The sequence below is a fragment of the Sturnira hondurensis genome, unplaced genomic scaffold, assembly GCF_014824575.4.
Source record: "Sturnira hondurensis isolate 20B ecotype Veracruz unplaced genomic scaffold, ASM1482457v3 Scaffold0007865, whole genome shotgun sequence".
Classification (NCBI taxonomy): domain Eukaryota; kingdom Metazoa; phylum Chordata; class Mammalia; order Chiroptera; family Phyllostomidae; genus Sturnira; species Sturnira hondurensis.
Window position 1 is genome coordinate 4180002 of NW_028080496.1, and position 12854 is coordinate 4192855.

Sequence of the window (12854 nt, forward strand, 5' to 3'; positions counted from 1 at the left end):
TCCCTCCCGGATGAGGGCCTTACCTATGTCGCAGTGCTCCCCAATATGGCCAGGGGGGCAGAGGCACGTGGCGTGTCCCGCCGTCTCCTGGCAGGTCCCAGCGCCACAGGTATCCTCAGCGCAGGACCTGGCGGGGGCTGCAACCCCCAGGGAGAGGCTGAGCATCGAGAAGCTAGCCACCTGGCACAGGGCGTAGCCTCTGAGACCTCAAGGTTGGGGCACAAGGTCCCCCAAGCTCAGGAAGCTGCGTGTGGGTCAGCGTGTTTCTGAGGGCCCTCCTGGGCACCTGGCCTCAGCCTCTGGGGACTGGGCTCTCTGACTGGGAAAGATCTCTCAGTGCCCAGGGGCGTGCAAGGGAGCTGACCAAGGGAAAAGGGTCAGCTCCTGGTGTTGGGATGGTGGAGGTGAGACAGGGCAGAGGAGTCCCTGGTACTGGGGTGCGGGCAGGGATGCAGGGACTAAAGTCAGGACTCAGCCAAAATGACACTTTATCACTCCTTAAGCTGGGCTTGTTTGAATCCGGCACAAAGTAAATAGTTGGGCATAAATATCACCAGTAGCTTCACTGTCTCGTCTCACGCTCGCTCTGTGGGAAGGACGCAGGGGTGTCATATCTGGCACCATGTAACGCGCCATCCTCCCCTTCCCCTGTACCACATTACCCATAACTCAGCCCTCACATACATGTTCTCGTGTCGTTAACGTCACTGTAATGGCAACACTCCCCGATCTTTATGAGTGCATACTGCGTGCACACTGAGATGCTAAGTGCTTGTTTTATATCTGTTTACATGCTGTTTCATCTCCCCTGGGACTATTTCCATTTTATGGTTGAGGATCAGAGAGGTTAAGAAACTTGCCTGAGGCGGCACAGCTAACCCATGGGGAGCGGCGCTCAGAACCTCGAATCCACACCACCTCCTACTACTGTGCTACCATCTGAACTACACAAACACGTTTACCAGGGGGTGGGGGGATGGGGAAATGCCGACAATACCTGTAGTGGTTGCCCCCGATTCTCCTGTCCCTTCTGGAGAAGCTGGGATGGAAGTGTCTGTTAGGAAGGTGGCTGTTTCCGCTGTTTGCATCTCTTCTCCTGAGTGCAGGGGGCTGGAAGACTCGGGTTCTAGACGCGCCTCTGCAGGGCGCTGGGTCTGTGGGGTCCGTTCAAACTCCGGGGCACTGGTGCTGAGGACAACGTCCAGCCCTGCGGGGTGACCGGAGGGGTCTCCGCTGAGTTCGGTCCTGTCTCCAGAAGCTGTGGCAATGGCCGAAGCCCAGCCCGATGTCTCTGTGACCACGTCATAGGTGCTGGTCCCACGGAGCGACTCTCCACTCGCTCCTGACGGGGTCAAGCCCTCCGTGGGTCCTTCGTGGAAGGCCGAGGTGCTGCCGCTGGCATCCAGGCCTGAGGCTCTGCCCAGATCAGCTTCGTGGGAGGCAGAGGTGGTTTCACTCAGACCAGGGGACCCCGAAGCTTCCCCACTGGCCTCGGGAGCAGCTGACGCCCCCACCCCTGGCTCAGGATAGGCAGATGTTTCGAGGCTGGATTCTGGGACTGACGACGCCCCTACTCCAGACCCGGGGAACCTCGGTGTAGCTCCGCTGACATCTCCGGATGCTGAGGCTTCTCCACTGGACTCAAAAATCTGGGGGGTGTGTGCCAAAGGGGGTCTCTGGCCGAGTTCCTGGGAAACAGTTGGTTCAGTAACACCCTCCACAAATTCAGAAGTGATTAAAGTAACTTCCGGAAATCCTGAGGCCTCCCCGCTGGTGCTCGTGGCTGCCGAAGACTCCGCACTCCCATCAGTGGTGCCGGAAAAGTCCCCACTAAAATACGGGGCACTCGAAGGCTCTCCGCTGAGCTCCGCCAGCCCGGACTGCAGCCCACTGAAGTCCAAGACCCCCGAAGGCCCTTCTCCTGCCTCTTGGGCCGTGGGAGGCTGGGTTACAGATTCCACCAAAGTTCTGTCTATAAGAGAGACGGTAGGGAAACCCGACGCCAGTCCACTGCCGTCATAGGCTCCTGAGGGCGGGCTGCTCCCCGACTCAGCTCCAGAAGCTTCTCCGCTGACCTCGGCTACTCCGCTTGGTAGGCCACTGAATTCTGGAGGCTGGAATGTAAACCCACTGGAGTCGATGGCTCCGGAAGACTGTCCGCTGACATCCCCAATCCCAGACGCGCCCGAGAGATCCGTCTCCCCAGAAGGGAGGCCGCTGAGTTCCATGGACCCTAACCCTTCTTCTTCTGTAAAGGTCGTTGGGGTCACTTCAACCAAAGTGGTGTCCACAAATGTAATGCCGGAAGATTCCCCACTGCCACTCGTGGCACCGGAAGCCAGGTCAGGAATCCCGGATGTGGTCCCGCTGAAGCCTGGCAGCCCCGAGGGCTGCCCGCTGAGGTCAGGGGCCCCGGACGTTTCTCCACTGAGGTCGGTCATGCCAAATGGCCGAGCACTGCTGAAAAGATCTCCCGAAGCGTCTCCACTGGCGTCTGGTAGCCCGGAAGACAGCCCACTGAGCTCGGTCACTCCCGACGTTTCCCCCGGAAACCCTGACGGCTGCCCACTGACCTCAGAAAGCCCGGATGTTCCCCCACTGATGTCAGGAAATCCTGATGGCTGTCCACTGACATCAAAGAGTCCAGACGTTTCCCCGCCGATGATTTCGGGAGATCCAGACGCCTGGCCACTGAGTTCGGCTCCTGAAGGGAGTCCACTAGCTCCCCCACTAATGTCTAGCTCGCTGAAGGGCAGCCCAGATATTTCTCCAGCGCCACTAACGCCAATGGTTCCCCTCCCTTCCAGTTCGCTGGCAGCGGTGGCTGTGACCACTTCCACCAATGTGGTGTCCACGAGGGAGACAGTTGGGAACCCAGATGGAAGCCCACTGAAGTCAGGCAGGCCAGAGGATGGGCCGCTTCCAAAGTCCACTCCGGAATATTCACCACTAAATCCAGAGGGCAGGCTGCTTGCTTCTGGAGCTTGCCCACTTCCTGGAGTTCCAGAGGGTATTCTGCCCAAATCCAAGGCTCCAGAAGCTGATCCAATCAAGTCTTCTTTTCCGGAAGGCCACCCACTGAGGTCCTCAGTTCCAGAACCAGAGGTTTCTAGACCTTCTCTTCCAGATGGAAGTCCACTGATGTCCCCTACTCCAGAAGCAGAGACTTCTGGACCTTCTCCAGAAGGAAGTCCACTGAGGTCCCCTACTCCAGAAGCAGAGGTTTCTATACCTTCTCTTCCTGAAGGAAGTCCACTGAGGTCCCCTACTCCAGAAGCAGAGGTTTCTAGACCTTCTCTTCCAGAAGGAAGTCCACTGAGGTCCTCTACTCCAGAAGCGGAAGTTTCTAGACCTTCTCCTCCAGATGGAAGTCCACTGAGGTCCTCTACTCCAGAAGCAGAGGTTTCTGGACCTTCTCTTCCAGAAGGAAGTCCACTGAGGTCCTCTACTCCAGAGGCAGAAGTTTCTAGACCCTCCCTTCCAGAAGGAAGTCCACCAAGGTCCTCTACTCCAGAAGCAGAGAATTCTGGACCTTCTCCAGAAGGAAGTCCACCGAGGTCCTCTACTCCAGAAGCAGAGCCTTCTAGACCCTCACCGCCAGAGGGCAGCCCACCAACCTGAGAAGTGTTGGACCACGGAATTCCATCTTCCTCCCCTGAGGCCAGTCCACTTCCCACGGGCAGGCCTGAGCTCACCGTTGAGGGGGCGCCACTGGAGTCAAGGTCCTCCGAGGGCAGTCCACTTGCACTGGCCCCTGAGGGCTGCCCACTAGAGTCCAGGTGTCCTGAAGCTTCTCCACTGCCTGTGACGTCTCCGCTGACCTCGGGTACCCCAGACGCCTCCCCTGAGCCTGGCAGCTCCATCCCGCTGGGCCCTGGGGGTGAAGGTGTGGACGGCTCCTCAGATGTGAATGGCATCTCCGAGGGGGATGGCTCCTCTGAGGGGGGTGGCTCCTCCGAGACCAAGGGCACTTCCGTGGCAGACGGGCCTCCTGTGCTCTCCTCTGTGGCTGCACCAGTGGGAGGCCCGGTAGGAGGGACCCCTGGAGGAAAGGAGGGTGAGAGACGAGGTGTGGATTCAGTAATTCAACCCCACATCAAGCTCCTGCAAAGAAGCTGCATTCCATTCCCTTCCCGGTAAAAATTCTTTCAAGAGCTCGGAGATGTGTGCAGGCATTTTCTTATGGGACCTTGCACAGTATCTCTGGAACAGAAGGAGAAAGGGAGGGAGGGAAGGGGAAGGGCAGCTACCAGCAAAATCCCCAGCACCCTCAGGCTGTGCTTGGAGACTGGAAGGGGTGCCATCCACACACCCCACTGGATGTGGGGGCGCCCTGTTTATCACTGAGGGCAACAAGGTCACCCTAACCCAAACCCACGGTTCTCACAGCTTGGTCCCTGGACCAGCAGCCCTAGCATCACCCAATGGCTTGATAGAAGGGCGCATCCTCAGACCCCCACTCCAAGCTCCGCCCCCCAAATCAGACTCTGGGGCGATGTTGACGCTCGCCGGCATGTGAGAACCGTTCATCTAGCCCCAGTCCCACGAGGCAGGAAAGGCCACACAGACCTGGCAGCGGGAAAGTGCCCTCGGGGGTGTAGGCTGGTGTCCATCGCGTCTGGTTTTCTGGCTCAGTGGTCAGACCTGGGATTGCCGTCGTCTCCTCCCCGAAGGGGACAGCAGCCACGCCCGGCCCCACGTGGGCCGTGATCCAATCCTCCACATTCGAGGGTGGTGTGGGTGTGCTACGCCCCTCTTCTCCTGGAGAGGGCGCAGCTGAGACTCCTACAGGGAACATGGGTTGGTGAGCCTTCCTTCTTACCAGGGACCCATCCCAGCTGGCCCTTCTCGAGGGCAACTGGGGGACTCTGAGGGGAGCCACACCTGTGCAAGAGCCTCGCTGGGCCTCCACCCTGCAGTCCAGTGAGGTCACTTTCGACCTCCCCAAATTCATAAGAGCTATTGGCGTCAACCACACTATCAATATTCACACACTATCGGCACTCTATTTCTGGGTGGCCTGGGGCCTCTTTTCTATAGAATTTATTCTATCACCAAGCAGGGTTTAAAGGTGTTCTGCACACAAAAGCATTTTATTCCATAGCAGCCTTATGAGGCAGGTACTATTATCTCATTAACAGACGAGGAAACTAAGGCACAGAATTAGGTGGCTTGCCCGGAGTTGGTGGCTTGTAAGTAAGTGGCTGATCTTTGAATGCAACAATTATATCACGATTTTGCAGATGAAGCAGAGGAGAGTGAGAGGTTAAGTGACTTGCTCAGGGTCACACAGCTCCTCAGCAAGAGTCACAATTAAAATTCAAGTCTGCCTGATTCGAGAGCCTAAGGTCCAACTCACTTCTCTCGACGTGTCTCTGGGTAACCTCAGAAGGATGCAAGTTGCCTTGGAGTGAAAGCCTAGGGTCGTGCTAGCTCCAGAGCTGGCCCTGCCCCAGAGGGACTGACCTCTTCCTTGTTCTGATGGACAGGGAGAGTGGACAGGAGCCAGGAGGGGTCAGCACCGGGGAGTCACCCCCAAGGGCGGAAGCGGGGCCTGGAGGAGAGGTGAGGCCACATACCTCGGAAGCAGAAGGCGTGGTGCCGGGACAGTGAGTCCAGGAGGCCTGTCTGGTTGGGGTAGAGGTAGATGGTCCTCACGCCTGGCTTGTCGCCACCACAGGCCGGCCGAGGGGTGACTATTGGGTAGCGGAGGCTGCCGTCGGCCAGCCAGCCGGCGTAGCACTTGTCCAGGCCAAGGCTCCAGGCGGCGTAGAGCTGGCCGGTGGAAGCCAGCGTGGCGTTGTGGCTTTCGCAGAACTCCAGGGCTTCCTGGAAGGTAAACTGCTCCGGGCGGGTGACGAAGAACACCTCCCCTGGAGGACAGAGGCCGGCAGCAGGCGTAAGTGACCCTTCAGGCCCATGGGCAGGGTGGCCTCTGCCCACACCCCCTGCCCCAGCACCGGTTAAAGACCCTGCTCAGCCCGAATATGCCCATTTGACCACTCCCCCTTGGATCTCCCGGGCCACTGAGAAGTGAGGTGACCAAGTGGGATGTCCCAGGAGTTGGGCCGTTCAGTGCTAAAACCAGCAAAGCTGCAGCCAAACTGAGAAGGGATGGTCACTTACATTCCCTCCTCTCCCCTTTCTAAATTCCAGAGTTGCACCCAGGCACCCCCTCCCCTGATGAGCTAGGAACCCCTGGGGTGCCCTTACAGCCCCTGTGGTTCCTGTACCACAGCCCTTATCCGAGAGCACCGTGAATGCTGAGGGACCGGGCCCACCCCGCCGCCTGTGACTTCCTCCCGGGCCAGTAACCACGGCTGTGGGTTGGGTCCTGGCACCCTGAACGGTCCCTGGGGGGTCTGTCTGACTCGGGGGAAGGAGGTTCACATTAACTAAAAACCTACTTGTGCCAGGCACTTTTCATACATATTCCATTTAATACACAAAAAAGCCCCTGACCAGAGGGTAAATCAGGCCCATTGCGTAGACGAGAAAACTCAGGCCTAGAACAGCTAAATCTCTTCCTCGGGTCCTGCAGTAAGTGACGGGCAACGCTGACATCTTTCCGGAATACCAGCATTTCCCCAGCTGGGTTCAGTGGAAGAGCGAGTCGGCGATTGCGATGGAAGTTAAAATAAATGTCAGGAAGCTAACGCTGAGGACTGTGGTTCAACACGCTCGGGCAACGTTTGGGGAAGAGGTTTCTCTGCCTGTTGGTTTTTCTCGCCGGACTCCTCAGAGCCACGGATCTGACGTGGGCGTCGGGACTCTCCACGAGGCAGACGGTCGGCATTTAAAATGAGGGATTTATTTGTCCACAGACAAAGTTGGGAGTGGGAGGATGGCGGGGCTCTCTCTCCTCCCTGTGTTTCCCCGACAGCCCCCTGCCTGTCCGAGGCCCGAAGTGCGAGGATGGGACTTGTACCTTCGAGCTTGTCCACGTAGCAGTAGACATCATAGGTTTCTGACGGGGGACGCACTCCATACGTCCTGACCCCGGGGCTGCTGTCCTTGTCCCCCACACATGGGGTCCTGGGGCTCACGATGGGGTATCTGCAAGGAGGGCAGGAGGGGCAGGTGAGGGCCTGTTCAGGTCTTCGAGGTGCAGGGTGAGGCCGCCAGGCCAGTTGGGGAACCAGGCAGGGAGGGTCTGCGGTTGTCCAGGGGATGCAAACCAGTTAGAAGCCCCTCATACTGGGCGCCCCTGGCTTCAGAGGAGAGCCCACTGCATGCAAAAGCACTGAGTCAGGCTGGAAGGGACTAGAGGGCCTGAGGATGGGGTCTCCCTCTCTGTCTCTGGAGGGAAATGACCTAGGACTTAATGTCACCTGGGGCCCTTCCTCGCCCTCTCTGAATTTGCCTCGGTTCTCGGGGGTGGGGAGGGAAATGAAAGGAGCAGCGGTGGAACCACTGATTAATTAATTAACCTGGGGCTCCCCTCGCCTGACCTCCAGGTTGGGTTTGGGCTGGGGGCGGCGGGCCCTTCACCTGACGGTCTGGTCCTGCAGCCAGCCGGCGTCACACTGCTCGTAGCCGGCTTCGTAGGCGGCCTGGAGCTGCTCGGGCGAGGCGATGACCGCCCCGGTGCGCAGGCAGGCCTGCCGGGCCTCCTCGAAGGTCAGGGAGTAGCGGGTAGAGCCGGGGCGGTAGTGGAACACGACCCCTGGGGGCGGGGGCGGGGCAGAGGGAAAGAAGGAGACAGAGCAGGCTCAGGGCTCGGACCAATGCCACAGTGCCCGGTCCCCACGCCTCTGTGGGCATGCAAGGGGCCCGGCTCCTTGAGGAACGACCTCCCTTCACCCCCTCCTTCCTTTCCTACTTCTGATCCCACTCCCAGGCGATATGAACACTGAAATTGGAATTTTATATACTTTTCATTACGTGTCAAAATTTCCCTGGGCCCCATGAGCACCTTTACCCGCCTGATGTACATGCTGGTTCCTACCTATGACTTCACTGGAAGGGAACGCTTTGTGGCCAAAGAGCATGCGCGTCCCTGGCCTGGCCAATCCCCTTTGTCCCACAAGTAAGGAGAACGGATTCTGAGAGGAGAGAGGCCTGGCCTCGGTCCCAGGATGAGGTGAAGGTGTAGATCCCCAGGCCAAGTCCTTTCCACCTGCCCCCGAAGCCCCCCGAGAAGTGGGCACTTACCCCCTGGCAATCGTGGCCGCCCGGGGACCTCGGCCTCACCAGGGGCTGCGGTCACCTGCACGACAAGGTCCTCACTGGTGAAGGGGCCCAGGCCAGGTGTGGACTCCTCGGGCAAGGCCCAGGGCCTGGTGGCCTCTCCAGTTCCGTTCTCAGCCCCAGGGAAGACGGTGGCCTCTCTGTCAGGGGCCAGCGTGAAGGGCTCCTCGGGCTCCAGGGCAGTGGGAGAGCCGAAGATGGGCCTCACGGTGAGGATCACGTTGCCCCGGGCTTCCCCCTCGGTGATGTTACGGGGGAGGGGCAGCTCCACGTCAGGCCAGGTCACGGTCTGGATGGTGATGTCCTCTTCCCCGCCCACCCCGAAGAAGTTTTCCGGGATGTCCACAAAGTCTTCGCCTGGGCAGGGACAAAGACACGCTTTAGTTAGCAACTCAGCCTGGGTTGACAGAAGGGAGGTAACCCCCGGCTCTGCCTCCTTCACCGCCGGGGAAGGAGAGCACCCACTGCGTGCCTGGCCCCTCATCGGTGCGACGGTTCATTATAGGGGGCCCCACAGTCTCCAGATGGAATAAGAATGGGAAGCTGTCATAGCGCAAGGCGTCGGCCAATCGTCTCACTGCGCGGCGTGAGGCCAGTGCAGCTCCACTGACCATCTCTTCCTGAGCAACGCCTGCCACCTCCTTATGCATCTCCTGGGCACTGTGCTGAGCAGCCAGTGGGCCAGTGTAAGTCTCTCATAAAGGGACATGGGAAAATCTCGCTGAGGATGAAGGAGCTCGTGCAATGGATGCAACAGGAGAGAACGACTCGTGGGCATCTGAGGGTCTGGCGGAAATGAGCCAGTTAATCATCGATAAAGAGGAAAACCTACCAGGGTGTGCTGACTTCAAAGAGGGTGGTTAGACTATTGAAAGGTCGAGAGAGGTTCTGGGGGAAATCCTCACTATTATTATTTTTTTAAGAGTTTATTTATTTATTTTTTGAGACAGAGGAAGGGAGGGAGAATGAGGGGGAGAGAAACATCAGCGTTCGGTTGCCTCTCGAGCGCCCCCTACTGAGGACCTGGCCTGCAACCCAGGCACGTGCCCTGACTGGGAATTGAACCAGTGACCCTTTGGCTCGCAGGCCAGTGCTCAGTCCACTGAGCCACACCAGCCAGGGCAGAAATCCTCATTATTTCACGTAAGCTCTGGCTGTGAGAGTTAACAGGAAGTGAGCTACGTCACTCTGCGGCTGCCAATTTTAACATAAAGTTGATGCAACTCCTCATCATTCAATTGTTTGTCCCTCCAAGAATTAGCATTCAATTGTGGTTATTACCTAGATTGTGTCAAATACAAGATAAATAAATGTTTCGCCTACATTTTCCAAATAAAGCCCTGGCAGAAACTTTCCCTCATTCTTTTCAGTGAGTCCCACCCTGAGGGCAGATAACAGGGCCCCCTCTGGGGACATGGTCTGCTGTCAGGCCTCCCCATCTCCCATGTGATGCCACCGCCTCCCTATGAGACAGATGAGGAAACTGAGGCTCAGGGCCCTGGCTTTCCCGGGTTGCGCAGTGGCAGGCGGCAGAGCTGAGAGTCCAGCCTGAGGAAACACAGACACTGACGCTCACACCTGTAACCCATCTGGGGCTGACGAGACAGGGCCGGGTACCCTGCATTGCCCAGCCACTCTGCCTTAGCCCTCAGGAATCAGTGGGAATGGGGGTTGCTAACACATGGGGTTTGGGTATCCAGCGACCCTTTGAAACGGTAAAAAAAACAAACCCCAAACCAGTCCCCCATTCCCAGATCTCTTCCTCCCCGCCTCCAACCCCTGAAGCACCTGTATAGCAGATGGCGTCGTAGCGGGACGAGGGGTCGGGGTAGCCTGTCTGGTTGGCATGCAGGTAGACGGTCCTCACGCCCAGGAGGTTGCCCCCGCAGTTGGGCCGGGCCTTGGAGATGGGGTAGCGCACGCTGCGGTCGGCCAGCCAGCCGGCGCTGCACACGTCCATGCCGCCCTGCCAGGCCAGGTAGAGCTGGCCCGTGGTGGCCAGTCGGGCGCCCAGCCGCCGGCACTCATTGGCGGCCTCCTGGAAGGTGAACTTCTCCGGAGACGTCGAATAGAAGACCTCGCCTAGGACGGACACAGCAGGCAGGGTGAGGACTTCCCGCTGTCCCCGCCCATGTCCCCAGGGAGGTCCACGTGGGGCCTCCAGGTCTTGAGCGCGTTCTGATGTGGGGCATGGGTGACTGGGCAGAGCAGCGGGGGATCCTGGCTGGGAGGGGCCGTCCCAGGTGAGGGGTCCGTGACAAGCACTCCGGGGTGGCACCAGTTTGCAGGAACCTGAGGCCACCGAGGCCTGGAGGCCCCCTCCTTCCTCTCCCTCCCCTCTCCTCCACCCCTCCGGGCATGGTCCAGGGGGCAGCTTGGCTTGGCGCCCTGTCCCAGATCCCGCATGTCACTAGGGCAATGGGGGACAGCAGGAGGACTCCTGGGAAGGCGGCAGGGTGGTCTCACCCTCCATCTCCTCCGCAAAGCAGTACACGTCGTAGGTCTCGTTGGTGTCACGGATGCCGTAGGTTCTCACGCCCGGAAACTCATCCTTGTCCCCATAGCAGCCTTCCCGAGGGACGTGGATGGGGTACCTGCCAGGGACCCACAGTGGGGAGTTTCACTAGGGGACAGAGGGGGCCTGGGGCCTTGCATCCTTCCCCCTTGTGGGGGGAAGCGGTGACTCACTGATGCGTTTGTGGGTGCCTGCCCTGGGTGTGGGGACTGTTTCAGCAGGTTTTCCTGTAGCTTTATTGACATATGTGTTTGCATGGCTGTTGGTGGTTAGAGGCAGCCCCCTTTATGGGATATTTCTTGGTACCTGACATGGTCTTTCAGGGGCCTGCAAACCTTTTCTCTGTAAAAGGCCAGAGAGCAAATATTTTAGGTTGTATAAGAATGATGATGTGTGTCTGTGTGTGATCTGTATGGAGAATGCTCCTACCGGGCAAAGCTGCTGGCAGCCACCCCCTTCTCTGCGGGACCCCGGGTGCCTGATGCAGAGTCGGCCAAGGCATCCCTAGGCCAGCCACAGGGTCACGCTGACACCATCTCAGTGCTGGTCATCGCTCCAGCCCATGGGCCACCCGGCTCCGCGGGCAGCCTGGGGGCTCACCTGACAGTCTGGTCGGCCAGCCAGCCAGCGTCACACTGGTGGAAGCCGTCCTCGTAGGCGGCCTGCAGCTGCTCGGGCGTAGCGATGATGGCGCTGTTCTGCAGGCAGGCCCGCTGCGCCCTGTCGAAGTCCAGGGTGTAGCGCGTGGAGATGGCTCTGTAGTGGAACACAACGCCTGCAAGCCAGGCGCGGCCCAGCGGCGGGTCAGGCCAGCCTCCTGTCCCTGCGGTCCTCACAGAATGACAGCAGTAGCCAAAGGGACCTTCCAGCCGTCTGGTGCGGGCCGCTAGCTGACGTGGGAATCCCCTTCCTGCTTCCCCCTTCCTGCACGCGGCCTTCCTGCTTTTGCTGCAATACCTCCAGTACCAGGGGCCTCACTACCTCCCAAGGCATCTTTTTAAAATACCTATGATAATTCTGATATTAGGAAGTCCTTTAAATTGAACTACAAGCTGCCTCCTTGTAACTTGTTCTTGTCACTCCAGAGAGAGAGAGGGTACCAGGGTGTCTTCCGGAACTGAGAATGGGGTGGGAGCTGGGGGCGGGGGGGGGAAGACAGCTGGTGGAGGAGCTGGGGGGACATTCTCCCTGCTCATGGCAGGGACAGGGACACCTCAGGCAAGTCACTCAGCCTCAGCCTGCTTGTCTGTACCACAGGGACGAATGCCCACGGGGTCAGACAACTTCAGGATTGAGGCCAAGCACCAATGGTCATCTCCATGTGACCATGGCCAGGAAGTATTTAATCCCCTCAAAGTCCACAAAGAATGATGCTTCCAGCTCTCTGTCACAACTGAAGTCGAGTAAGTCGACTGAGGTGCACACAGGCAGAGGGAGGCTGTGGGACTGGAAAGCCAGCCCATCTGGGTCCCCATGGGGAAGATGCTATTTGGTTCTTCCTGCAGGTGAACCATGATCTCTGGTGGCGGGGGTGAGGGGCAGTCTCACCTTTCACCACGACCTCCAAGGTGGCCTCGCTGTCCTCGATGCCGTGCATGACCTCACAGCGGTAGACCCCTGAGTCATTGGAGCGCAGGTTCTGGATCTCCAAGGTGGCGTCGCTGGGGATGGCCGGGTAGTTGGGCAGCGAGACCTTGTCCTGGTAGGCGTTGTTGACCCGCACCTGGCCTTCCGTGGCCACCAGCAGAACCACCTCCTTCTCCTTGGAAATGCGGCTCCACTTGATTCTCGGGGTGAGGGGGGCGGTGGAGGGGGCGGTGGTCACAGGGTGCATGGGGTCAATGAAATAGCAGGGGATGGTGAGGGAGGTCCCCAGGAGGACCCGCAGCGGGGACGGTTCGGGGATGCTGACGCTCAGCGAGTTGTCAGGGTCTGTGGGGGGAGACAGACTTGTTAGTGCATGGAAACAGCCACCCAGCCTTCCCGGCACAACCCAGCGAGCCTGTGCGTCTGTGTCGGGGACACTCCTGCGCCATTTGGAATTCCCAGGAATCCTCATGACACCCGGTCCTTGAGCAGTGTTCCTCAAGACCCCCCGTGTCTACTATGGAGCCAGAGGAGGGTCACTGAGGAGGGCAAGATAAACATC

The 12854-nt window shown here is 58.9% G+C and overlaps 1 protein-coding gene across 1 annotated transcript in view; it reads right to left on the reverse strand.

Annotated features, from left to right (window-relative positions):
- ACAN (aggrecan) overlaps positions 1-12854 on the reverse strand; it is a 43193-nt gene that overhangs the window by 9859 nt on the left and 20480 nt on the right. Inside the window, exons 3-12 of the mRNA XM_037053654.1 lie at positions 12254-12637; positions 11306-11480; positions 10657-10784; positions 9979-10272; positions 8155-8547; positions 7492-7666; positions 6929-7056; positions 5580-5873; positions 4570-4785; positions 998-4042 (exon numbers count right to left, since the gene is read on the reverse strand). Of these exons, the coding sequence (XP_036909549.1) occupies positions 998-4042; positions 4570-4785; positions 5580-5873; positions 6929-7056; positions 7492-7666; positions 8155-8547; positions 9979-10272; positions 10657-10784; positions 11306-11480; positions 12254-12637 (5232 nt within the window). The remainder of the gene's footprint in view (positions 1-997; positions 4043-4569; positions 4786-5579; positions 5874-6928; positions 7057-7491; positions 7667-8154; positions 8548-9978; positions 10273-10656; positions 10785-11305; positions 11481-12253; positions 12638-12854) is intronic.